Here is a 26,183-nt window from a genome sequence, read left to right as displayed (position 1 = left end):
GACTTTCTCTGAATAAACATGCCTTTTTTTTCGACGGAGTCGGATTTCTGACTCCTAAAATATAGGAGGTAGCTCAAATCTGGGAAATATGGTCTCCATAGTTTGATCAGGAGAACGGTCCAAAGTTTGGGTCCCTTAATGTTAATTTTACTTTAGGAGTATTTCGCCTTATCTCTGCACGTTTTTAAACGAGTTGGAAATTTTTTGTACAGAATTATAATTTTTTTAATCCAAAGATAATTCCATACAAAAGTATTTATTAATTTTCATTATTTTATTTAATAATAATCTAAAAAGTTTGAACTGTTATGTATGCAATTTTTTAGATCATTTTAAGGAATGTAATTTCACATGGCAAAATACAAAATTTGAGTGAAATCGATCAAACAATTCCTATGTAATCGGATTTTAAAAATACGACTTTTTTCGCCTCCCATTGTGAGGGGTGAGCTGTTATCGACTATGTCAACCTTCGTCTATATAAAGGTACCCCGACATAGAATGGAGTTAACATGTCTTATATACTAGTGAATTGGGATTGTATTTTTGTAGTGGTTGATACACTACACCCATGAAATCAATATTGACCAAAGAATTATCTTTTTACCCGTGTTGGGACTTAAAATAACGAGGATATAAATGGAACCGTTTACCGTCACAAATATACTATATAGACAAACACTTTATCAATAATGATAAAATTAAATAAATAAATATAAATAACCTATAAAAGATGAAGAAGTAAGCCAGACTCAATTAAATTGCTTAAGTTAACTACATTATTGAATAATTAGTTTTAAATAGTTATTTGGATAACTTTAAATAGTACTAAACATTCAAAGTAATACAAAAAATAAAAAAAGCATACTTGTTCAAATGTTTCATATAAGAGGGTTGAAAAGCATTTATATAATTCAAGGTCTCTACAAACCCAGAAAAAATGCAGCCGTTTGGTTTTTTCTAAGCTTTTCACATCAATTCTGCAAGGATATAAAGAAATTATAATTATTAAAGATACAATTAAAAGCAAAAATGTGTTATTTCGGTTATAAAAAAAATGTAAAATTAAATAGAAATGGAGTAAATTTTATAAACTTTTCTAGTGTTGAATAGTTTAAATTTGCCTAAGTTGAAAATTTAAGTGTTTCAAAGCTGTAAGATACTACAGGAATATTTTTTTTATTTTATCGAAAATTAATTCTTTAACAAGTTTGCACGATTTACATTTCTGGGGGATTTGTTATTTTTCAATTTTTTTTTAAATATTTTATTTGATATTTTTAATTTAGCTACAAAGATAAAAAGAAGAAAAAAGAAAAGGAAACTTCAGATATTATCAAAAACGTAAAGAAAAGATTTACATGTTAAAAAAAACAACATAAATATAATTGAATAGTATAAGAATGTTACATTTGAAATAAGCAACTTAATTTAAACACTTAAACAATAAATAAATAAATGAAAATAAAAGGAAGTAAATAAATAAATGAAAATAAAAAGAAGTAAATAAATAAATTAAAATAAATGAATATCACTAGTTTTTGTTTCCAAATATTTAAAGATATAAATACTCAATAATTTAAACAAATGAAACGTTTTCGAGCTTTAATAATTTCTCATAATAAAACTTATTTAAAAATGCTCTTTTCATAAACGAACCTTAAATAACTTAATACAGAAGCAAAAGGTGTAAATCCTATACCACCTGCAACGCAAATGCTCACAGAATAATGTAAAACTTCTTCAAAGCTGCTGCTATAGGGTCCATCAATAAAAAATCTGTAACAATTGATTAATTTAGTTTCAAAACAATAACAATAAGGAAGCAATTTTACAACAGATTGAAAATACAAGAATTAATTAAATTTTTGAATGTTTATGAATTTATCCTCAAATTAAATAATTGAGTGAATTTTCACTACATGTAGAACTGTAGTTCATGGGGTAAAAAAAACTATTTATTTTTGAAGGACGTATAGGTGTTACCTTGAATGACAGACATCAAAGGAATGTCAACTTTCACCGGTGAATGTCAACAATCTCATAGTCGCTTTGGTGAATGTCCGAAATATCCACTTTGATATTAATTTATTCGTTGATATTATTATATTTATTCAGAGGCACTTAACAATTCTTATAAAGTCTTATTAACTAGAATATATTTCTGACATTTACCAAAACGACTATGTGATTGTCAACATTTACTGGTGGAAGTCAACAACCACAAATTTCGGTCATTCACAGTAACATAGGCATACAACGAAAAATTTGCATCTATGTCTCAAAAACGGTTTAATTTTTGTAATTCAAATGTAATAAAGCATTTATTTTCGGGATTTTTCTTAAATCGGATATTTTTGTATATTGATCAAAATGCTGCGTCATTTTTATATTGCGTCTCCGTATAGCAATAGTATAATATCCTAAATGTATTTTCATCGCTTAGTTTTCTCTTTGTTCTTACCGAACATCATCTTAAAAATGTAAGTTAAAAAGCTGAAATTAATAACTGATACACTACCGGTCAAAAGTTTGCGAAAATTTTGAAATCTACAAAGAAAAGGTCTAAATTCAAATGTTCATAGAACTGTAAAAAATCATTCAAATTGCATGAGAATTTGATATGTTCTAAAGTGAACCCTCTACATTTAGTTACATATGATCAGATTGCAATACTCTGTTTTTGCGAACTGAATCCAGCTTTTCATCACGGATTGTTTTTATAGTGAAAAAATTTCTAAAGTTTGAACACTTGCCAAACTTGCAAAAAAATTTTCCGTACTTTCTGTTAATAGAAAATAGTTATTTGAACCGTTATATGTAAGCCCTCAAAATTTCAGATCGATTCGATTTTTTTTGACGAAGTCATAGAATTTTGAAAAACATGTGTACTTTTCTCGATTTTTGAGCATTCCACATATGCGGTCTTTTGATCTATACATCTTCTACCAAAGAGCTTTTTAATTTTAATGTTTTCTATATTTTCAAATAATTAATATTTATTATAAAACAAATACTCTCATTTATTGTAATTATTATTGTTTATATTTATTGCTTTTATGTATTAGTTTTGTTGTGATATTTTTACTTTACATTAAATTAAAATAAAAAGTTATAACAAAAATTACATAAACAATTCTAAAAAAAAATAACAATAGTATTAAAAATTTGCATTTTTACTAAACTATTTTATTTACAACAGGTCAAATATTTAACATATTCTTATTCGTATTTTGTAATTAAATAAATTAACATTTAAATCTTAGATTCCTCGAACCATCCACCTTTTGCTTTTATTATAGCCTTACATATGCGCGGCTTTCATTCTAACCATCCATTAATCACTTCAAGTGATATAGAGTTCCATTCCTGTTGTAAGATGTTCCATAACTGATTTCGATTCGAAATATCAGAGCATCGTTTGCAAGAACAAACAAATTTTCGATGAAATGTGACATCCCTGAGATATTGTTTTAATTATATTCATAATAAATTCTTTGTAATAACAATAATTACAATAATGAATAAGGATATTTGTTTTATAATCAATATTAATTATTTGAAAATATAGGAAGCATTAAAATTAAAAAGTTTTTTGGTAGAAGATGCATAGACCAAAAGACCGCATATGTGGAATGCTCAAAAATCGAGAAAAATACACATGTTTTTCAAAATTCTATAACTTCGTCAAAAAAAATCAAATCGATCTGAAATTTTGAGGGCTTACATAGAACGGCTCAAATAACTATTTTCTATTAACAGAAAGTACAAGTTTGCAAGTTTGGCAAGTGTTCAAACTTAACAACTTTTTTCCCCATAAAAACAACCCATGATGAAAAGCTGGATTCAGTTCGCAAAAAACAAAGTATTGCAATTTGATCATATGTAACTAACTGTAGAGGGTTCACTTTAGAACATACCAAATTTTCATGCAATTTGAATGATTTTTCGCAGTTCTATGAGCACTTGAACTTAGACCTTTTTTTTGCAGATTTCAAAATTTTCGCAAACTTTTGACCGATAGTGTATATAAATAAATGAACAGATAATAAATAATAATAAATAATAATAAATAATGAATAATAATAAATGGTAAATAATAATAAATAAATAATTAATTAAATAAATAAATGAATAAATAAATAAAATAAATAAATAATATGCTATAGATTTTATTGATGCATCTAATTTCTCACACCATAGAAAATTACAAATCTAATTGAAAAGCTAATTGTAAAGTTTATGAAGATAGCCGAAATCTTTCACCTCCGTTAATGAGGATTCACCTTGTTGTGCTTTGGAAAATAAATCCCCCTCTTTTCTCATGCTATGATGACAATAGAAACCCCTCTGAGACGAAAAAAAAAATATTTTTTTCTTCTTCAATTTTTAACTTGTGGATAGATTTTAATATGAGCTACTCTTTCATTCTTTTATAACGCAAATTGCTTTTAGTAGGACAAGGACAGACAGTTTATTGATAATACTATCCGCCAGGAACTGGTAAACGGTACAAACGTACATTTCAAGTCATATCCAAACATGGGGGATATAATGGATATTAAGAGTAGTGACTTTTTTTTCGGGTAAACAATTTACCCAATTTTTTTCGTGCTGTAATTATTTATATACACCTTACATAAAGATAAATAAAAATACATACTAGTACGTTTAGTTACCGAAGTTTTATTAAAAATGTGAGAGTAAATAAGTAAAATAATCTGAAAAATTAAGTGCATTTAGCATAAAGTATTGGGGTTTCTTTTAATTCAGGTTTATTTATTGGATTTAAAAATAAGGAGATGCTTTAAAATTGCACGGACATTTCAAAAAAACAACACTTAAAATAATTTCCAGGAATAGTATCACTTACTTGCAATTTAATGAAACTAAATCTGTGTCCTTTAATCTGATTTTGTTGAATGCGTATTTTTTTCCAGTAATTTTACTGGCGACACAAAATAAATGATGTCTTAGTTTATCTGAAAGAAAAATATGTTTACGACTTGAGGAGTTTACAGCCTTAGTACATACAAGTGGTTACATGCTATTAATGCAAATTTTATAAGTACTTATAATTTGATTTTTACTAGAGTCTGTGCAGTTTTTGTGGATCTTAAAATATAGTTTTAATACGATACTTACCAGCCCAATCACCATGAGTTCGAAGATGAAGGGTAAATGAAGTATCCTCAAGTGAAGGGCACTGAAAAAGATTTCATTTTTACTTCCCACGTAATTAAAATTTTGAATTTTTCATATGAAATAAGACAAAGCAGACAAAGAAGTCAACTAATGGTAGTTTAATGCTTTTTTCATTATTTTAGTGACAAATTGTCTAATTAGTAGTCCACATGCCCATTTTCAAAATTTGAAATAGCACTTACTTAATTTTTATTATTGAAAGAGTTTTCTTCCTTTCTTGATTAATTATATGTTCAAGTTACTTAAAGAAAGCTAATAGCCTTTTTCAAAAACGTTAACTTGGAATTCAATTAGAACAATAATAAAATAGTGTAGAGTGCGCAAATATATAAACTGACTATCCTAAATAATTTTTGATCTAACGATCGGATCTTTACGTTTTAGGACTTAATCTTAATGGTTTGAGAGTGTGATTTCAAATACGCTAAATAATTAGTGCAGACAATATTTTTATTTACGAAATTAGACTCCAGCTCACTTTCCCTGAATAAACAAACCGTTTTTAATGAACCTTTAGTTAACCTATAGTTTGGTCATGAGAGCAGTCCAGAGTTTTGACCCCTCAATGTTAATTTTACTTTTTACGTATTATATCTCGTATATCTCGAGAATTTTGTAAGCTAATTGAAAATTTTAGTGCACAATTATATAATTCGTTTATCCAAAGATAATTTAATAAAAAATGTTTTAATAAATATTTGCTGTTTTTTATTATTTTATATAATCATAGTCGAAAATATTTTGAATTGTGAGGCATACAATATTTTACATAATTTTAAAGAACTTAATTTTATATGTCAAACCACAAAATGTGAACGAAATCGGTCGTACAGTTCCTAAAAAATTGAATTTTAAAAAAGACATATATTTGAATTCCATTTTTCAGGAACTATTTGACGGATTTTATTCAAATTTTGTATTTTGGCGTGTAAAATTAGATTCTTCAAAATTATGCAAATTTTTTTAAAAATATATTTAAATTAAAAAATAAAAAATATTTAAAAAATACGTAAAATTCGAAATATTTTGCTTATTTTAACTTTTTTTGACATCAATATAGCAATAATATCATAAAATGTTGCTTCAGAATAAATTAGAATCTTGAATCCCTTTTCAAGGGTAAATTTTTTGTAAAATAAGTTTTATAAGAACCTCTGCGCGAACTGTAAGTTTATTAGCGATAGAATCACAATATAACTGTTACAAATTTAAATGTTACTATTTGTCATTAAATTCAACTTTAATATTTGTGAAAATTGGTGACGTTTAAAACTACAAACTACATATTACTTTTGAAATGCTGAAAGGATGCCATTCTAATCCTGATATTTCCAAGCATTGAAGATAGACAAACTATAGATAAAAAGACGTATGAAAAGAAAAATTAAAGTTACGTAAATAAACACATTTTAAGTTTTAATTAAAATCTTACAAGTAAAGCAAAATATTAGGATATAGGAATTAAGAACAGACAGAGGTACTGAGGTAATACGTGTGTTTTAACTAAATAAAGCGATCTTGATTTTTTGCCATAACTAGACGCAAAGAAAACCAATGCGAACCAAACATATACACAGAAGAGCCATTACATTATGACCACCCTCTATCTATAACAATGGGCTCGCCCAGGTTTTCATGGTTTCTCGCCCAGGAACAATGCTTCCATGGGGCACATAAGGATCCATAATCCTCATAGAACAATCCCTGTCGTCTGTAAGCTACTTGAACATAGTTGCAGATCAGGTTCACCCATCATTCATGGCAACAGTTTTTCCTGCGGGAGATGGTGTTTACCAACAGAATAATGTACCATGTCATATGGGTCGAATCGTCATGGATTGGTTCGAGGAACATTCCAGTGACTTTCAAGTCATGTCTTGATCCCCAAATTTACCTGACTTTAATCCAATAGAGCATTTGTGGTCCTACTTGGAAAACCAAATTCGTGCTGCCACGCTACCCCCTCGCAATGTGAGGGAATTGCAGGACCAGTTGGTGAGCGTTTGGTACCAGATACCTCAGACTACCTATCAGCCCCTTGTGGAATCAATGCCACGGAGGGTGCTCCCAGTTTTGAGGGCTAAAGGTGGCCCTACATGTTATTAGGAGGGTGGTCATAATGTAATGGCTCTTCGGTATATATTATGAAAAACGATATCTTAAACACGTATTTATTAGGAATAACTCACTTCCTGCTCCGCCCGGGCAGAAGAATACGTAAGTGAAAGAAGGAGGGAAAAAATGCCCCAACGAAATGAAGCCACTACAGATTTCGGCCAAAATATTCACCATATTTTTCATCTTACATAAAATATATTACGTTGCAAACCATTTACCAATACCAGGAGGGCAATGACATCAATATTATGTCAAGTTCAAATGAATGCAGTCTTCAACTTGCCACAGACTGAAACTGTTTCTGTTTTTGAATATACAGCATTACTGAGAATAGCGTATAACCCCTCACGCTTTCTGGAGAATTGAGGTCATGAGAAAGCGCAATTCATTCCTGACATGCACCCTATTATCCCAAAATCTCTACTTGGATGGTTTTGTAGCGTAATTGAAGACATTCTCTTACTAGAAAATCTGATTTGGGTGGACAATTCATGCTTCAAATGCCAGTAAATAAGCTTTTAGAATTTTTGGTAATTGGTAGTCTTCACGCAGCCTGGGGAAAAGGCCACGTTAAGTTTGTCACCATAAATTAAACCTTTCCAGGGCCATAGCATTTATAAATCTAAACATTGTCATCCATTTGGAGAAGATTTCCTCTTTTTTTCCACTTATTATTTTGTTTTATATTTGCCTTCAATGAATCGATGCCTTCAATGTCTTCCTCTTTTACTTAATCTATATCCCTAAGAAAACGTGAGGACTCTACTCACAGTAAGTCTGTATGCGGCAAAAATGGTAGTTTCAATTTCGGGCAGAATTGAAGGCTGACTTCATTGAAACCTGAGATAATATTGATGCTAATGTCCTCCAGGGTTCAGTAAATGTTACACAAAATCATAGATTTTAAGTCATATATAAACATGACGGATATGATAGCTATAATAAGAAGTGGTTTTATTTTGATGTGAGTGATGGGACACTTTTTTCCTCCGTTTTTATTTATTCGATGTTTTTCCCCTTGCCCAGGTGAAGCAGGAAGTAAGTTACTTCTTGTAAATATGTGTTGTAAGTTACTTGTAAGTTACTTCTTGTAGGTATGGAATTTCTAAATACATATGTTTGGTTTTTATTGGTTTCTTTGCACCCAGTTATGGCAAAAAATCAAGTTGGATTGATTTAATTGGGACACACTGTATATATATTTTTACTACGTTTGTTTCTTAATGAAAAGAATTCTGAAAGAAACGGTAATTAATTCTTTCACATTATTTGTAAAATTTATAATAAATAAGATCAGATATTCATTACAAAACACATTCTTTAAAAATCTTGCCAACTCAAAACATATCAACATCGAATAATCCAAAAATGAATGAAAATTAGAAAAATAAATTTAAAAAAAAAGGAAGAGATGGAACATTTAATTATAGTGGACAGTTAATGGTATCAAGGGTGCAAGTGTGGCAAATAGCTTTAGCCATTTTAGGGCAAGGGAGATTTTTTTTAATTTAATAAGTATTTTTTGTTGAAATTTCATAACTGGGAATGTAGTTATGGGGATTATTTTTCAATATTTGCGAGAATATATTTCCAAAATTATTTTTAGTGCTTTTTTTCCTCCTTTTTTAAGCTCAAGCTCTTATACCTTTAATTTACAGCTGCATGAGTACAAAATATTCTCTTCAATATCGCATTGAATCCTTTTTTTTTCTTCGAAACAGATGTGACTCTTCTTGGAAATGATTTTACGCTCTTAATAGTGTGGGACTGGATGGTTTACAGTTCACTGTAAAATTTTTCTATAAAATTACAGAGAAAAAAAAATAGATGTACTATAGCATGCCAACTATACACTAGGTCTCTTTCAGCAAAACAGTCCTAGATAATCAAAATGGATTGAAAAAAAAAATCTCAGAAACTAAGTATAGAAATCAGAAAATTATTTCAAAATCGAAAATATATTGCATACCTGCCCTGGTTTTGCCGTAAAATCTCTTTTCTGTAAACTTAAGCTTATCATATCACATTTATAAATTTGAAAATCCAAAAGCTGTACTGGGTCTTTTCTCTTATAGAAACGGAAACTAAGATCAATAATGTAAATTGTCAAACCAGCTAATATCCATTTCCAAGTCTAAAAAGAGTAATTAATAATAATAAATTTATGTCAATTATGCAGTTTTTTATTATACTTTAAGACTGACAATTAAAAACAAACGATAAATTGTATTCCTCATTAAAACAGTCTGAGAAAAGAACACTGTATTATTAAAGATGAAAAATAGAGTGATTGTCTAAGAAACGGCATCTTTTTCTCAATATATTTAGGAACAAATAATACGTAATTATTTTTTTTAATTATTTTTGTATATTATGTTATTTATCTTGATCAAAATTCAAAATAGTTAATAAAATAAATTATGTGAAAGAAAATAGTCGCTTGATCGATAATGTAAAATTTCTTCTATGAAATATCTGAAAACGTAGACTGCAGTATTTTATTTATCATATTTCTCTTTCAATTAATGCTTTCAGGTTATCTAATGTTCATAAATCAAATTATGTATAAAATAAATAAATGAGCAAAATAATAAACAATTCTTTTAAACTTATGCTGTAGAAACACAATTAGCCGAATTTTTACATCATTAACAATTTAACAACAGAAAAATTACTTTTTTAAATTAACTTTTTTTTTACAGATTTGAATTTTTAGGCTCGAGTTATGGCAAGGGGTGGATTGTCGCATTCCCGAATATATTAATCAGAAAAAAAGGTGGAAAGTCAGATTTTCTTCTTATTATTGTTTTTACTCTTTGCGTTCCTTTTTATTTTTGAAGCAAAACCATATATTTGTGACCATATAAAAGTTTCTTCTCCAAAAAATATTTTTATTACACAAAAATTAGTAGAAAACATTCCTTTTTACTAATCTTTATGCCCTCCCATCAATTCTCGCTAACTTAAATAATCCTCAAAAATGTTGATTTGTGAGTTATACAAACCTTTATATCCTTTCCAAGAATATTTAAATGGAAAAAAAATGCAGCCGAACTCATTTGAATAGTTTTCGAGAAATAAAAATTTAAATTGTCACGAATGTCACGAAAATTGTCACGAAATCCAAGCATGGTATTTCAAGTTAAGTAACTTGAAATACCATGCTTGGATTTTTATTTCCTGAAAATTATTCAACCGCTATGAAATAATACACCTTGTTAATGATAATGCCCAGTATTAAAACTCAATATATTTTAATACATCCAACATTAAATTTTGAATTTGATTAACTAACTAATTTCTTTTTAAAAAAGGCTGATAATATTTAAAATGGGTAATGGGTAAAATGGGTACTAGTTCAAAAGTTAAGACAAAAATAATTCTTATTTATTGAGAAAACAGCTTCCCACCTCCAGCCAGACTAGGTCAGCCAGATTTCAACCAGCCATTAGACAGTGAAAACTAAATTTTAAAATTAACAGTGAGTGGCGTTTTCGAGTGTTTATAAGAGTACTCGTTAAGAATAATGTTTGTTAAAAGATACTTAATTCAGACTCAAAATTGTGGTCATTGCAGCCTTATTCTACCCTTTCACCTGTCGAACATCATCCAACAATTTCATCTTTCGAACAGTGAGCAATGAGGAGCATCTTCCAGTGAACTCTTTAAGAATAATGTTTGTTAAAAGATACTTAATTCTGACTCAACAGTGTGCTCATTGCAGGCTAATTCTACCCTTTCACCTTTCGAACATCATCGAACAATTTCACCTTTCGAACAGTGAACAATGAGTAGCATCTTCCAGTGAACTCTTTAAGAATAATGCTTGTTAAAAGATACTTAATTCTGACTCAAAAGTATGCGCATTAAAGCCTTATTCTACCCTTTCACCTTTCGAACAATTTCACCTTTCGAACAGTGAATAATGAGTAGCATCTTCCATTGATCTCTTTCAGAATAATGTTTGTTAAAAGATACTTAATTCAAACTCAACACAACAGTGTGCTCATTGCAGCCTTATTCTATCCTTTCACCTTTCGAACATAATCGAATACTTTCACCTTTCGAACAGGGAACAATGAGTAGCATCCTCGAGTGTTTATAACTCTTTAAGAATAATGTTTGTTAAAAGATACTTAATATTCAGACCAAACAGAGTGCCCATTGAAGCCTTATTCTACTCTTTCACCTTTCGAACAGTGAATATTATCGTTAGTGGCAATGCGCTACACGATGAAACCGCTTACAGTGCCACCTGGTAGATAGTTGTAAGGTTAACTTTTATGTGTCGAAAATTGTATGAGAGATAAGGAACAAAGTAAAATACTTAGTTTCAGCTAATAAAAAAAAGTAAAAAACTTAGTTTCAATTTAATACGAATTGATGTGTAGAGTTGAGATAAGAATGCTTCAAAAGCGTCTTTATGTCATGACAAAATGCCATAATTTTTACCGTAAAATCACTGAATCACTTTTAGTAAGTAAACATTACTATTAAAATTACGATATAATATTTTACAGTAAAAATGAATTTTACTGTAAAATGGGTGATACAGATGATGCCCACAAAGTGCCGATATTTTATAATGCAATTTGATCCGTAATTTTTTACAGTGTAAATAGGATAAAAAACGAGTTAACTCTAAATATCTTTATTTTCTATGTACTGTGCGCAAAATAAAAACGCAACACTTTAATAACTTTGGATCTAATGATTGAAATCTCATGCAGTTAGTTGCAATCTTACAATAGTTAGAATAGTCAACCTTATGCATGCTATTTTTTTTACATCAGACTATATTTTAAGTTACGAAATACGAGACAAAAACGCAGTTTCTCCGAATAAGCATTTTTTCAAGAAGAATCATTTCTTCATTCTCAAAATTTGAGAGGTATCTGCAATTTGAAAAGTATGGTCACAATAATTTTGACAGGAGAGTAACCAAATGTTTGGGCCCCTTAATGTTAATATCAATTTTAATGCATTTATTCTTTTCTATATCTTTAGAACTGCTTAAAATAATCTAAATAATTTTGAATATAATTGTAAAACTCATTTATTCAAAGATAATTTAACGATAAAAAGTATGAAAAAATTATATTTATTTTATATTATTTTATTTAAAACTGTTGAAAAGTGTTAGAATTGTAAGGTACACAAATATTTACACAATTTTAAACAACAGAATCCAACATTCGAATGGAATCAGTTGAACAGTTTCTGAGAAATGAAAATTTCAATATACGTCTTTTTTAGAAATTTCGTTACTCAGAAACTATTCGGTTGATTTCGATAAAATTTTGTAATTTGCCATTTAAAGTTATGCAGTTTAAACTCAAATTAAAATTTGTATCGCTGTTTTCACTGTTATTAAATAGTAAAAAATAATAACTTGTCTTTAATTTTATATTTTGCAATGAATTATCTTGAATAAAAGAGATTTACAACTGCGTGCAAAATTCCTTTGATCCGATTAAATTATTTCAGAAATATCGCGAAATACGCAAAAATCAAAACTAATATTAAGAAGTCAAAATTTTTGCCTACTCTCCTGCCTAAATTGGGATCATATTTCCCATATTCCTGGTCCTTTTCATATTTTGAGAATCTAAAATTTAAGTTCCTATAAAAAAAAGGTATGCTAATTCAGACAAAGCACATTTTTGGAAATGATTTTGTTTCTTAAAATATCGTCTGCATAAATAAATTAACAAATTTTAAATTAGCTTCCGAGATCATTAAAAAGGAATTTCAGAACGCGAACAAAAATTATAAAAGTGTTTTTTTTTAATTTTTTGAACACTACAAAGCTCAAGAGAAGTTTGAATAACGAAATTAAAGGTACCTTGTGAGATCCAGTTGTTTACGTCATACATCGCGAAATAAGTAATGCGCCTTTTAAGCATTTTTTTATCATCTATAAGGTATCGTTTTTTGTACAAAATAGATGATGTTCTACAACTTTGTCATTCACTTTTCCTTATATCTTAAACCATTTTCCAGATAGAAACGTTAACTTTGAATTTCACCACCAGGTAGCGCTGTATATTGTCTCCATTTGTAGCTACTTTACTATTCCAAGATATCACTTTTATAACTAAAAATCTGATGAACCTCTTTGGGGTCCCTTTTATAACTTGAGAAGTACATTTGAGTTAAATTTTTACTGATTTAACATACATAGTCATGTGAATAAACATTGATTTAAAAAAAAAATCATACCACAGATGTCTGAGATGCAAAAATCGGATCTTCTGTACAAAAGACTTTTGAGGATGTTGAATAAATATAGTTCGATCCATTTTTATTCATGTTACAGCCAGGTTGATGCAAGAAAAGATTTGTTTGTTCTTTTAATTGTCCGCTGCAACAGGAATTATTTTAAAAGTAAAATATGAGTTTAAAATTTTTTTAAAAATATTTATTTGAGATACAAATACAGAATAAATTTTAACAAGAAAAGCTTCATGAAAAATTAATTTTGATGGATGAATGATTTATGAAATATAAATTATCTAATAATTAAAGTAGAAATCCCATTTTCATTTCAAATGCGTAGCATTGTTATTTCAGTAATATTTTAAAAAATATTTTGTGGGTATGGTATAGTAACTAGATATTTCTAAAAGATTGGATTTGAAAAATCAATGCCTTAATTTAATATTTTGACTTGTTTAATTTCTAACATTTACCACAATATTCCACTTATGCTTGGCTAATTTCAGACTTATCTAGCATTATCTAAAGCATTTCAAAGGTTAGATTATAATATTTTTAGAGCTAATCATAAGAGATGTATATATAGCTCAAAAAATATTAATTTATTTAGTTGTAGCACTATATTCGCGATATAGTAGTACATTTAGATATGTTTTTGGTTTCTGCATTTGTTTTTGTCTTAAAGGGCATTTTAATTTAACTTATAAATATGCAGCGAGAGCCTCAATTTAGAAAAATGTTTAAAAAAATAGTTAAAAAAAATCAAGGAATAAAATGTCTCAACTATTTCCCAGCTACCAAAAATATCTTTAAATTAAAGGGATAGTTAAAGCTAAAATTAAAATGAAAATTAAAATCTAATAGAACGTTTTAAATTCAGATACTAACCTCAATGGATGACATAAAAGCAATACCAGGAATATTAAAAACAGATGATGAGTGAACCAAAATAGGTCGTAACTTGCATTTCTGAAAGGAAAGGATTGAAAATAATTTAATTAAAGGATTAATGAAATTAAATTAGTAATAAATCCTACACTTGATAGTCATAATTAGGGAAGTAAGGTATTGAGAAAAATCTTTAATCTTATTTCTTTTTCTTATACTACATTCACTAGGATGAAGCAAAACATCTGCTAAGTTGCCGGCCTGTCACGCTGAACATTTAAACTATTTTAAAATGTGAAAAACCATAAGTGCTTGTGATACGAAATAAATCGAAGTTAAAAAAAAGTAGTTAATAATTAGTTAGAAAATTAGAAATGGTTTTTACAAATTTCACTGGGGAACAAAATTTTTGTTGCATTTGTACTTGATTTTACCTAATTCGGGAGCGTGGATTTCAAATCTGAAAATAGTTTTGCTCCAAAGCTTCAAATTTTTTTAAAAGGACATTTTTAGTTTATTTTTTGTCGAAATATACAAGTTTAAAAATGTTATATATAACAAGGGATCGCATAAATATTACGAGAAGTTCTTAGGGGACTTTAATATCATCAATATTAAACTGCATAGGAATCTATGCCCGGAAAAGTAATTTTCCACAGCTGGGGTGCTTCCCAATTATGACCTCTTCAGAAACACACGAAAAAACAGTTTATAATCGGGAAGCACTCTAGCGGCGTATGACGTTATTTCGGATAGGAGTTCCTATGCAATTTTAATCCTAATAATGTTTCTTAACTGCCATAATAGTTTGTCGCAAAATTTAGGTGATCCCCTGTTATATATAACGTTTTAAAACTTGCACATTATCCCAAAAAAATCGATTAAAAATGTCATTTCAAAAAATAGCTTTGTAAGAAAATCCGATAGCAGATTTGAAAACGGCAATACGGAAACATTCTAAGATATGTTAAAAAAATAACAGACAACAGAAAACTAAAAAAATAAAAAATGTTACACAGTGTTAGTATTATGAAAAATAAAATCTATTAAAAAATTGGTTTGCTGCTCTTTTGACTACGTATCCGTTTTCATCATATTATTTTTTGTTTCTTTTAAGATGGTGCTTTCCTTTTAATTCTATTTCAAATACGCTATTTAAATTGAACGGTGATCAAAGAATAAACGTTTTATAAAAATTATTCGAAAACCGTAGGTTAAACGTTAGAATTTGTTTACATTAGCATTACGGAAGAAGAAGAAGACTATCTAAATGTAATTTAACGTACACGGGGGATTATAATTTTGTCAAGATTTTTCTGTCAAAATTACCTATAATGAACGCTTAAACTATGAAAATTGTCCTTTAATACGAAAAAAAAAAGATCTGATCATTATTTAAAAAAGTATTTTCAGACTGTGAAATGTTATTTTTTGCTCATTGTATATTGCAAACGGTGCAATTTTAATATGCAGGGTCTACTGCAATTTGAATTCTTTTTAGAATCTTTGCCAAGAATGAAGTAAAAAAATGAACACAATAGTTCAAATTAATACACTACTCAAAATAATTAAAGGATATTGTAAGCCTTGTATAAAAGAACGGTATCAGAGCAATTTTATTGTTGTTGCTTAAAATGGAAGAAGAGAGTCACAAATACAAATTTTTCTTATTTTCAGACTTCGCAGTATACAAATCTTGAGTTTTACATCGAAGACGACACTCCAGTGGCAGCGAATTAGTTCTGGCTTTTAACTTAATGTAAGACAAAGCGAAAAGAATGATAGACATTCAGTAAGCGCGTTGTTTCGATGAGTGCAATGTTTCAATGAAGTCATTTCACCAAATCAAAAGCTTGGAGAGTTGTTGGCTGGTTAGAGGGGAGCCAAACACAAGCCGGAGAAATTGGAGTTTCACCAAGTATGATTTCCAGGATCTGGAACCATTTTTAGGAGACTGGAAATGCAGGCCAAAGATCAGGGCAAGATCGTAGACGTGCAACAACGCCCAATGAAGACCACTATTTTAGGTATTTTAGGCTAACGGCTCGCAGACACCAAAATATGAAAGCCATTCTTCTTCAACAACACCTTAGCACGGCTACTGGCACCACAGTTTCGACACAAACTGTCCGAAACTGCCTTTAAGCTGTAGATCTATATGCTCACCGACCAATGGTGTGTGTCACGTTAACAGCAAGGCACCGTCTCGCCCGCAGGGAGTGGGCAACAGAGCATGTGAACTAGAGGAGAAATGAATGGCGTAGTATTCTTTTCTCTGACGAGATTGGTTTTTCCTGCTCATCCTGATAGTAGGCGTATTTTCATCTGGGGGGAACGCGGCACTAGAAACAATTCTGCGTTCATGCACGGAAGTATAGGATTTGGCGGTGGGGTCTATGCTGGCATCTCCATTGATGGGCGTACCGATCTCTATATCATTCGAAATGGAGCTCTGACGGGTTGCCAATATAAGGATGAGATCCTGAGACCTATTGTAGTCCCTTACGCTGCAGCAATTGGAGATGACTTCATGATAACGGACGACAATTGCTGGGCACATCGTGCTAACTTGGTGAAAGATTTCCTTTTGGAAGAAGGAATCATACGAATGGATTGGTCTGCGTGTTTTCCGGACATGAACCCAATCGAGCATGTTTGCGACACCTCCACAAACTCTCCAAGAACTGGAAAAAGCTCTTCTGGAGGAGTGGGGCTTAATACCCTAGTCCCTCATTAATAACCTCATTGACTGGATGCCTTAAAGGTGTTCAACATTGCTGGCCGTCCAGGGAAGCCATACCCTCTACTAAAAACGATTTTCTTTTAGAGAAACACCTTTTTTTAAATTTATTTTTCTCATATGCACAATTGCGTTTTTTTCCTCTTGTGCCCAAATGCTCAATAAAACGCATTATTTTCTGCTAAACATTATTTCCATTTTTATCTCATATAGCTAACTACATCTGTCAATAACGTATCAATCATTCAAACAATTCTCCAGGTGTAAGATCAACACACAACCTCAATATCCTTTAATTGTTTTGAGCAGTGTAATTCAATTTAAAAAAATACGCTAAGTAAATCTGACTAATTATTGTAGAGGAGCTGTGATGGCTCAGAGTATAGAGCGTTCGCCTTTCTATGATGTGAACCGGGTTCGATTCCCAGCGATGGCTGGTCGATACGTATTCCGCATCCGGCTTGCACCGACCACAGTACTGACGTAAAAGATCCTCAGTGGTAGACGAATCATGGGTTAGAGTCCCCTTGCCATCAGCCTAACCGTGAGAATTTTTCATGATTTTCCTCTCCATGTAACGCAAATGCGAGTTAGTTCCATCAAAAAGTCCTCTACGAAAGCAAATTTTTCCCAATACTTGATCCAGGAGAGTTCCCCTGTCTTCTTAATTTGGTTCAAAATTACAAAGCTACGGAGTTGAACATTAGGTAGTCGTAAACTCAAAAAACTGGGTCGGCTGTTCAACGACGGTAATAAAATAAAATAAAATCATTGTAGAGGAAGGCGGGATGTAAAAAAAAGAAAAGGGAAAAACAAAACATTAGAACTTTATTAACCGCTGAAGGAAATAGTGAGGAGTTGAAAGATGGTTATTAGAAAACTTTTTAAATTTCTTTTTGTAATAAAACAGGTTTTGTTGTCTTTAATCCTCTCTTTCTAACTAGTGATTCATCAGATTCCGATAGCGCTTTTTTCCAGCCTACATATTAATTTGCGACCATTAATTTATAATTTTTTTTTTCATTTTAGTTTAAAACTCAGAAAATGCGTATTAAGGGCGTTGATTACGGTGGAACGCTCTCCCTCTCTTATATATATATATATATATATATATATATATATATATATATATATATATATATATATATATATATATATATATATATATATATATATATATATATATATATATATATATATATATATATATATATATATATATATATATATATATATATATATATATATATATATATGTAATACAATTTAAATAATAAATACAAAAATAATGAAAATCGAATACAAAGTATTAGGTCTAAAATTCTAATTTCAAGTTTCAACCATTGTGTGGGGTAAGATTAATTTTTGGCTTTATCTTTTAGATTAAGATTGTTTTGTACCATGAAGCTGCTAGTTTTAATGTTATGGTTCTATTGTTGCCGGGCTAACTATACTTTTTATAATATTACGTATTTTATTACAGAACAACTGGATTTGCATACTCATTATTCAGAGAGGCAGAAAAGGTCAATTTCTCTCGAAAAGTTCAAACTGCCGTGCATGAAAACAATTTTTCAATTTTCTTTGAACTTTGAATGGAATGTTAAAAACGTGAGATTTAAACGAAGAACAAAGAAGTTAAGGAATAATAAAATTATTATATTTACCTCACATATGACATAGAAGCCGATGAAAGAATGCAAAGTGTAATAATCATAAATATTCCTGTCAATCCTGCAACTGAAAAATTAGAAGTGAAAAAGGTGAAGTAAAAAATGACTATAATAATTCTGATGCTACATAAGCTGAAAGTAAAGAAATATACAAAGAACCTAAACCAACCTGAATGTAGGATTATTGATAACGGATCCTGTCAAAGAGAAAAATCATAGGATAAAAATTAAGGATTGGTTAAAAAGTTTTTTATGCATTATAAAAGGTGTCCCAAAATTCACACATGATTTTGATATTGCGTCATTTGTGTAATAAAATTTTATCATCAAAACAAAAAAGAGAAGGGAAAGTAACAGCTGAAAGTTCAGGTTTATTAAAAATGGAGCTCTGCATGAAAGAATTGTCGAACAATGTTAAATCATGAACCGGCAGAGTAGTTCCTCATTTTATTAATCAGAATAGGCAGCAGAGATCATGCGATTTAATGCTATTAGCGCTTTTTTTGTCTTTTTCTTCCAAGCCTACGGTTTATGCTAACTAGTCCACCATGCCTGGAAGGAGAAAATTGAACACGATATGCCACATTTATGGACAACTATCATTGAAAATTTCGATATAAAAGTAGATTTGCGTTAGTAAATCCGTGAAGGCAATTTATCCGACAGTGTAATCTTATGCTGTATATTTAATGAATAAATAAAAAAAAAACCCCATTTTTTTTTTTTAAATTAAAAACTTATGTTTTCTATCAAGATTACCGCTTGCATGGATTTTGAGACACCCTGTACATGAAATTAATTAGAAGTAGAAAATATTTTAAAGAAGAATCAATTTAGTGTTTCTAGCAGTATAAAATATGTATTTTCCATGTAAAAAACAATCCAATTTTTTTGTGCAGTGAACCAAAATAAATAAATAAGTAAATAAAAAATATCCCCTGAATAAAATTTTTTCTAATGATCAGATTTTCACGAACTAAACTCTGAACTTTATGGTTCAAAGGGTTGACCTCAAATTATCTTAGTAACATTAACGATTAAAGAAGTTATGGAATCAGTCACGAAAACATTCTTTCTCTGAATAAACCTACTTTCTTTTCAACAAACAGAATTGATTTTTTAATATCAAAATATAACGGACCAAAATATGGTCCAATAGTTTAGCCAAAAGAGCGAATAAAAGTTTTGGCCCTTAAGTTTTTTTTTTTTTTTTTTTTTACTTTTTGAATAGTTTGTCATACAGGGGGTGGACAAAATAATGGAAATACTTCTATACTATTACATTTTTACATATTTCTCAAGAAATACTTAGAGAGCAGGTAGTTCAAAAACATTATTTTCTGTTTATAATTTATTGTAGGTCCCTAAAACCTCTAAAAGCTTTAAACTTTATTATTATGTATGAGAAATTGAACAATTCTAAATTATAAAATGATTCTCTAAATATTTTTTGAGAAAGATCAAAAAATGTGTTCGCATCGAAGTGTTTCCATTATTTTGTTCACCCCTTGTATCTCGGTAATTTTTACGTAAATCAAAAGCCTTTTGCAGACAATTATAACATTCATTTGTCCGAAGATAAATTATGAAAATTAATTTTTATTAAATATTTATTTAATTTTTAAATTATATTTAAAAGAAATTTGAATTGTAAGATATAAGATTTTAAGTCATTTAAAACTTCAAAATGTTAAATAAGAAAATACAAAATATGTGTGGGTGTAATAAATATCCTTGTTCTATCTGTCCTTTTTTTGTGTAGTGCCGCCTATATGGTGCCGCGTTAAAATAATTGTTAGAAAAATTAGATACATTGCGCACTACAGGATTTTTTCCTTTCAATAATAGTGTGATGAAATATCTCTTTAAATTTAACAAAATTCGTTTTCCTGAAGAAGTGACGTTAGTTATTTAGTCACACGAAATTTCTGCTCTGAGCATAAGGCAGGGAACGGTTTCGTCAAAAACGAAGGAAATTTCATGATATTTGAGAATCCATTTTTTTACAGTGGGCTGTTTTAAATAGATTCAGAATAAAGTAGATTGGTCTAGAATAAAGTAGAATGGAATCTCGGATATAATACAAAACATTTATAAGGCACTTTTATTTATAGTGCTTTATGTTTTATGACATAATAATTTTACTATCAATAGTTTTTAAAAAAATATCTTAGATTATTAGTACAGAATATTGCAAATAACTTTGGCCAGTATATAGTTACTTGACTTTAAATATAATAAAAAAAGACAAAATTTTATCTTTAAAAACAATTTTAGTAGGTGACTATATGAAATTCATAGAATTAATATTAAATAAGCAGAACACTGTATAGGTAAAAATATTATATGCAGGTATTTTAATGAGTGTTTAAAGATTAAAAAATGAAACATTGACAAATTAGTATTATTTTTAGAATTAAACTAACTTTATAATAATGATGGTTATAACAAATGAATTACATCCAATTTTCCTAATAGCGAAAAACATATGTTTGAACTTTACATTATTCTTCTACATGCAATTAGTAGCTTTGTATTTAAAGTGTTTGTAACAGTATAATGATGAGCCTCTTTTTCAAGCTGTTCGTGAGTTTTACGTAAGAAACACTATGATTTCCTTCTAGGCAAAAATCTTTTTTTGTGACATTATATAAGGGAAATTACTTATAATCTCCTGCTGCAACAAGGGGCTATACCTACTAGAAGCAATACTAGGGAATTAATTTTGATATAAAAATGCCCCTTTTCTAAAAATTTGGTTAATTCGGTTTGGTTAACCAGAGCGCGGTCGATCTTCGATAAAGTATCCCCTGGATATTGATTTGTTATGGGAATTTGTAGGACTTTGTGACCCTGATAGATTTAGCACGAACTAGTCACTATTTTGTTCACAGGTCCTCGAACCGAAGGAGATCGAACTCACAACCTCTTCCATGAATTATTAATATATTAAAATGAAAATTGAAGCAAGAGTCTATTCTTACTGAAAATGAGAAAAAAAATTTGATATGATTTCATATTTATTAAAAAAAATATCCAAAAGAACAGCAAGCACGTTTTGAAAATGCAGATTCTTTCTAAGTCCTCATAAGAAATATTATGATTTTAAGTCTGGTGAGCACGGAGCACTTTGCAATAAATGTCTGCCGTGGACCAAGTGTTCACATTTAACGCGTCAGTAAAAATTTCAGGTTATGCGTTTAACAGCTCTGTAATCCATTTTGAAATATTAAAGAAGCAAAAGAAACATTTAAGAAAGATATTCTTAGCAAAGTATTTTAAGACAGAAAAAATAAGATGAATATTCAAACAGAGAAAAAAATTCTCGTAAAATTACAGTACTTGGTAAAGAAGAAAAAAAAACATCATTTTGCTTAATTAAAGAAAATTTTCGGTATTTAAACTGTTCATTAGGTAATTTTTCTGTTCATATGGTTATACCGGTTTACTAGAAATTCTGGTTTTAAAAATTAAAGTCTTTATAAGAACACATTTAGTAAAAAATGCAAAAATGAAAAGTAAATTTAGTCAAATAAATGTCTTTTTGTCATAATCTAAGGTGCTTTGGAAATTATTAAATTTTATTCCATTCACCAAATTTGATCGCATATTATGAAAACATATTCTACAGTTAATTTTACTAAGATCATTACTAAAGCGCTTCGGTAAAAATTAAACTAAAAATTTAACCATACTTTTTTTGTCAGCACAATAATCCGACTATAACAAACAATTTTAAAACTAGTACTCATTCATAAGTGGTTTCTTCCTTAAGTTATAAAGAAATTTGAGGAAGAAGAAATAATTTTATGAGAAGAAAGTTTCACAAATGGCTCAATTAATTTATATTGGTTACATAATAAATAACAAATATTTACTTTTAATATTTCGCTTGTTTTGGCTATATAATCTTTATTTCAATCTATACATGATATATTAACTATATACGAAATAGTTAATAAAATAGCTTATTTTGAACTAAACATATGTATGATAGATACCCTTTAGAAACCATCCTTTAACGACGGCCATGAAAACTTTTTTAAATTTCTGTTCTAATTTTTTAAAAATTAAACTTTCAAAAATAATTTTTTGATGAAGTTTCCATTGTAAATAGATACTTTAAAAAATGTTCAGAGAAACTTAACAGCGCGTACCATCATTGATCTAGTTTTAGTTTAACAGAATAGCTGATTGTTTAACCAACGTATGCCCAAAAATTCTAAATCTAATTATTCAAAAACTCAACGAAACAATTTATCCGACGTGCAAAGAGGTTACCGAGCCAATACATGTTTTTATACATGTAGTTTCATGTGTATATTGGACCATGTAGGTTTCATACGCAGGTCCACGTACAGTGTGTAAAAAAATAAATAAATAAACGGACCACCCTGAATAACTTTGATCAAATGATTGGATCTTCACGTATTTTGTGCTAATTAATTAATGCAGACAATATTTTAAGATACGAAATCAGACACAAAAACACGCGTTCCGTTTATTTCGACGAAATTTGGATTTCTGATTCCCAAAATTTGTACAGTGGCAATCTGGGAAATATGATCCTCATAGTTTGAGGATCATACTTCCCAGATTGCCTCTAGTTGATCCTCATAGTTGAGAGCTATCCTAAGTTCGAACTCTTTAATGCTAATTTTATTTTTGGCGTATTTCACCATATCTCGAGAACTTTTTAAGCGAATTGAAATTTCTTTTGCTCAATTATAGAATTTATTTATCCGAAAATAATTCCACGCAAAAAATTAATTTCAGTAACTATTTACTATTTTTTATTATTTATTTTCATAATGGTCGAAAAATGCTTGAATTTTAAGGTATAAAATTTATTACATTATTTTAAAGAATGTCATTGTCCTTTTACCTGATAAAATACAAATTTTATCGAAATTGGTCTAATTCCTGAGAAATCGAATTTTAAAAATTCGACATTTTCAAAAAGTTCTAAAAAGATCTCAAGATACGGCAAAATTCGCCATAAGACACATTTCCCAGATTGCGGCTACCCCCTTTATATTGGGGTTCAGAGATCCGAATCAGGTATCAGGAAAAAAGGTATGTTTATTCAGAAATCATGCGTTTTTGTAACTTAAAATAACATCTGCAGTAATTAATTAGTATACTTGAGGTCACCCCTCGAACCATTATGGTTTAGTTTTAGAACGTGAAGATCCAATCGTTAGAACAAAAGTTATTCAGGATGGTCCGTTTATTTTTTTTACGCACTGTACGTTGTCTTGATTTCTGGGTCCGTATATTATTAGAAAAAACCGTTCCAGAACTTTCAGTCAATAGAAATGTTTAAAATAAGTAAATTTTGTAATTTGATGTTTCTTTTAAGAAAATTTAAAATATGGCTTATAGGTAATGAAATAATACTCTAAGAAGGATCATAATTAGTGTTATAACGTAATCATACTTTATTACCTGTCCTTTAAATCTTGCTATATTTACAGCATTAAAATCATCGTTATAATGAAGAGAAAAATTCAAGACATTGAAAATGTGAGCGACAGAATGCAAACCTAAAAATGGAATAGTAATATAAGTAGTATAAGGAACATTCTAAGTTTATAATTCTAATACAAACGTACAACGTGTGCTATTGTTGAGAAAGGTTTTATTAAGTTGTAGAAAACAATAAATAAAAGAGGAAGATGTTTTTAAAACTGTACTAACACTTAAAAGCATAAACACCCAGCTAGTAGAATTAATAAGAGTAGTATGCACCGCGATATAGCCGACGGAAGTGACGTCATCACGGAAAGTCATTCATGTTAGAAATAAAATAACTTTAAATCTATTTCATTATTTAAATCTATTTTATTATTTATTAAATACAATTAAGGCTGAGGATCGAACTCACGCCAATTAAAAAGCATTCATGGGTCAGTAGTTGAATATCATAACCACTGACCCACGAATGCTTTTTAATGTTCGATCCTCAGCCGTAACTACATTTAATAAATAATAAAATAGATTTAAATAATGAAATAGATTTAAATAATGAAATAGATTTAAAGTTATTTTATTTCTAACATTCCCACACAGATGGGGCCACTAGAGTAAAGTATGTGCATGATATTATTTATTTATTATGTATTAAAAAATGACATCATTACTTCATAATATTCGATTTCTCCCCCAAATAACAAAGCTTATAAGTATTGCCACCTTAAACAAGTAAAATAATATTAATAAGTGTTGCCACCCTCAAAAAAGTAATAAATGAAAATAATATCAAAAAACGAAACTATATTAAAAAAACAGAAACCGAAACTAAAAACTACGGGCAGAAATAAGCACACGGACAGAAATAAGCAAGCGGTCTGAAATAAGCAACTTCCGGTTTACTACATATTTTCGTTTCCCACCCGGGAAACGAAAATATGTAGCAGGGAAATATGTATGCAGGGAAAATATGTATGCAGGGAAAAGCATCCTTGACTTTCCATGATGACGTCACTTCCGTCGGCTATATCGCGGTGCATACTACTCATAAGCATATGTTTTATTTATTGGTGTATCATGGTAAGTAATAAAAAAAAATTGAAACTAAAAATAATTATTTAATCGTTAAAAATCAATCGCTGCTACTGTCAATAAAATTTTTTCTCAATAACTAAGCAACTTAGCAGCTATAGCTAAAAAACATAAAATAGTAAATTTATAGCTTTACCTCAAAAATTAGATTAATCATAAAATTTCGTAACCTAGTTTTTATGAAGTAATATTTAAAGAGCTGTATCAATAAAAGTAATAATTTAGGCAAATATAGCGTGGTTACTTATCTCTTCGTTGGTTGAAGTGTGGTAACTGATTTCGCTATCATTTATTTTCGCAACCCTATTCTGAACATATTTTGAAGCCTCTTGCCGTAATTCTCTTTAGATATAGGGACTCTATTTTGAGGCACTTGATCTCCATACGCTGAAATCCTTTTTTTGCCTCTTTTCTTAATGCAGGAGATAAACGTGTTTTTTTCTAACGTGTTTTTTTTAACGTGTTTTTAACAACTGGATTCAAGATGAATAGCATATTTAAATTCGTACACATTAGAATCTCTGAAAAAAGGTTTTATCAATATGAGGATTTTATGTTATATCTTAGTGTAATTTACTTTTTCTTTCAGGCGAAAAGATCACTAAGATATTTCAGTATCATGGGCCAGGAACTGAAGTAAGGGGACTCTGATTTATCACAGTCCCTTAAAACACTATGTTTATCAAAGTACATAATAATATTTATATTTATAATTTCAAATGTTTTCTATCATTTTTAAATATTTATTAAAATTATTTTTTGATCTTTTTTTGGAA

At 29.3% G+C, this 26,183-nt stretch overlaps 1 protein-coding gene across 3 annotated transcripts in view; it reads right to left on the bottom strand.

Moving 5' to 3' along the window:
- LOC107451037 (NADPH oxidase 4) overlaps nt 1–26,183 on the bottom strand; it is a 43,369-nt gene that overhangs the window by 7,646 nt on the left and 9,540 nt on the right. For 2 of the 3 annotated variants that reach the window (XM_016067006.5, XM_087155330.1), the window contains exons 5-15: nt 24,292–24,389; nt 19,013–19,040; nt 18,838–18,910; nt 14,431–14,511; nt 13,546–13,687; nt 9,293–9,457; nt 6,496–6,558; nt 5,146–5,206; nt 4,874–4,982; nt 1,660–1,779; nt 869–980 (exon numbers count right to left, since the gene is read on the bottom strand). In XM_016067006.5, coding sequence (XP_015922492.1) covers nt 869–980; nt 1,660–1,779; nt 4,874–4,982; nt 5,146–5,206; nt 6,496–6,558; nt 9,293–9,457; nt 13,546–13,687; nt 14,431–14,511; nt 18,838–18,910; nt 19,013–19,040; nt 24,292–24,389 — 1,052 coding nt within the window. The remainder of the gene's footprint in view (nt 1–868; nt 981–1,659; nt 1,780–4,873; nt 4,983–5,145; nt 5,207–6,495; nt 6,559–9,292; nt 9,458–13,545; nt 13,688–14,430; nt 14,512–18,837; nt 18,911–19,012; nt 19,041–24,291; nt 24,390–26,183) is intronic. The other variant, XM_016067007.5, reaches the window with a different exon arrangement.

Source organism: Parasteatoda tepidariorum, chromosome 11, assembly GCF_982258835.1.
Source record: "Parasteatoda tepidariorum strain Cologne lab strain chromosome 11, Ptep-v5.0, whole genome shotgun sequence".
Taxonomy (NCBI): Eukaryota; Metazoa; Arthropoda; class Arachnida; order Araneae; family Theridiidae; genus Parasteatoda; species Parasteatoda tepidariorum.
Note: the sequence above shows the minus strand (reverse complement) of the source record. Positions and strands in the feature narration are given on the sequence as shown.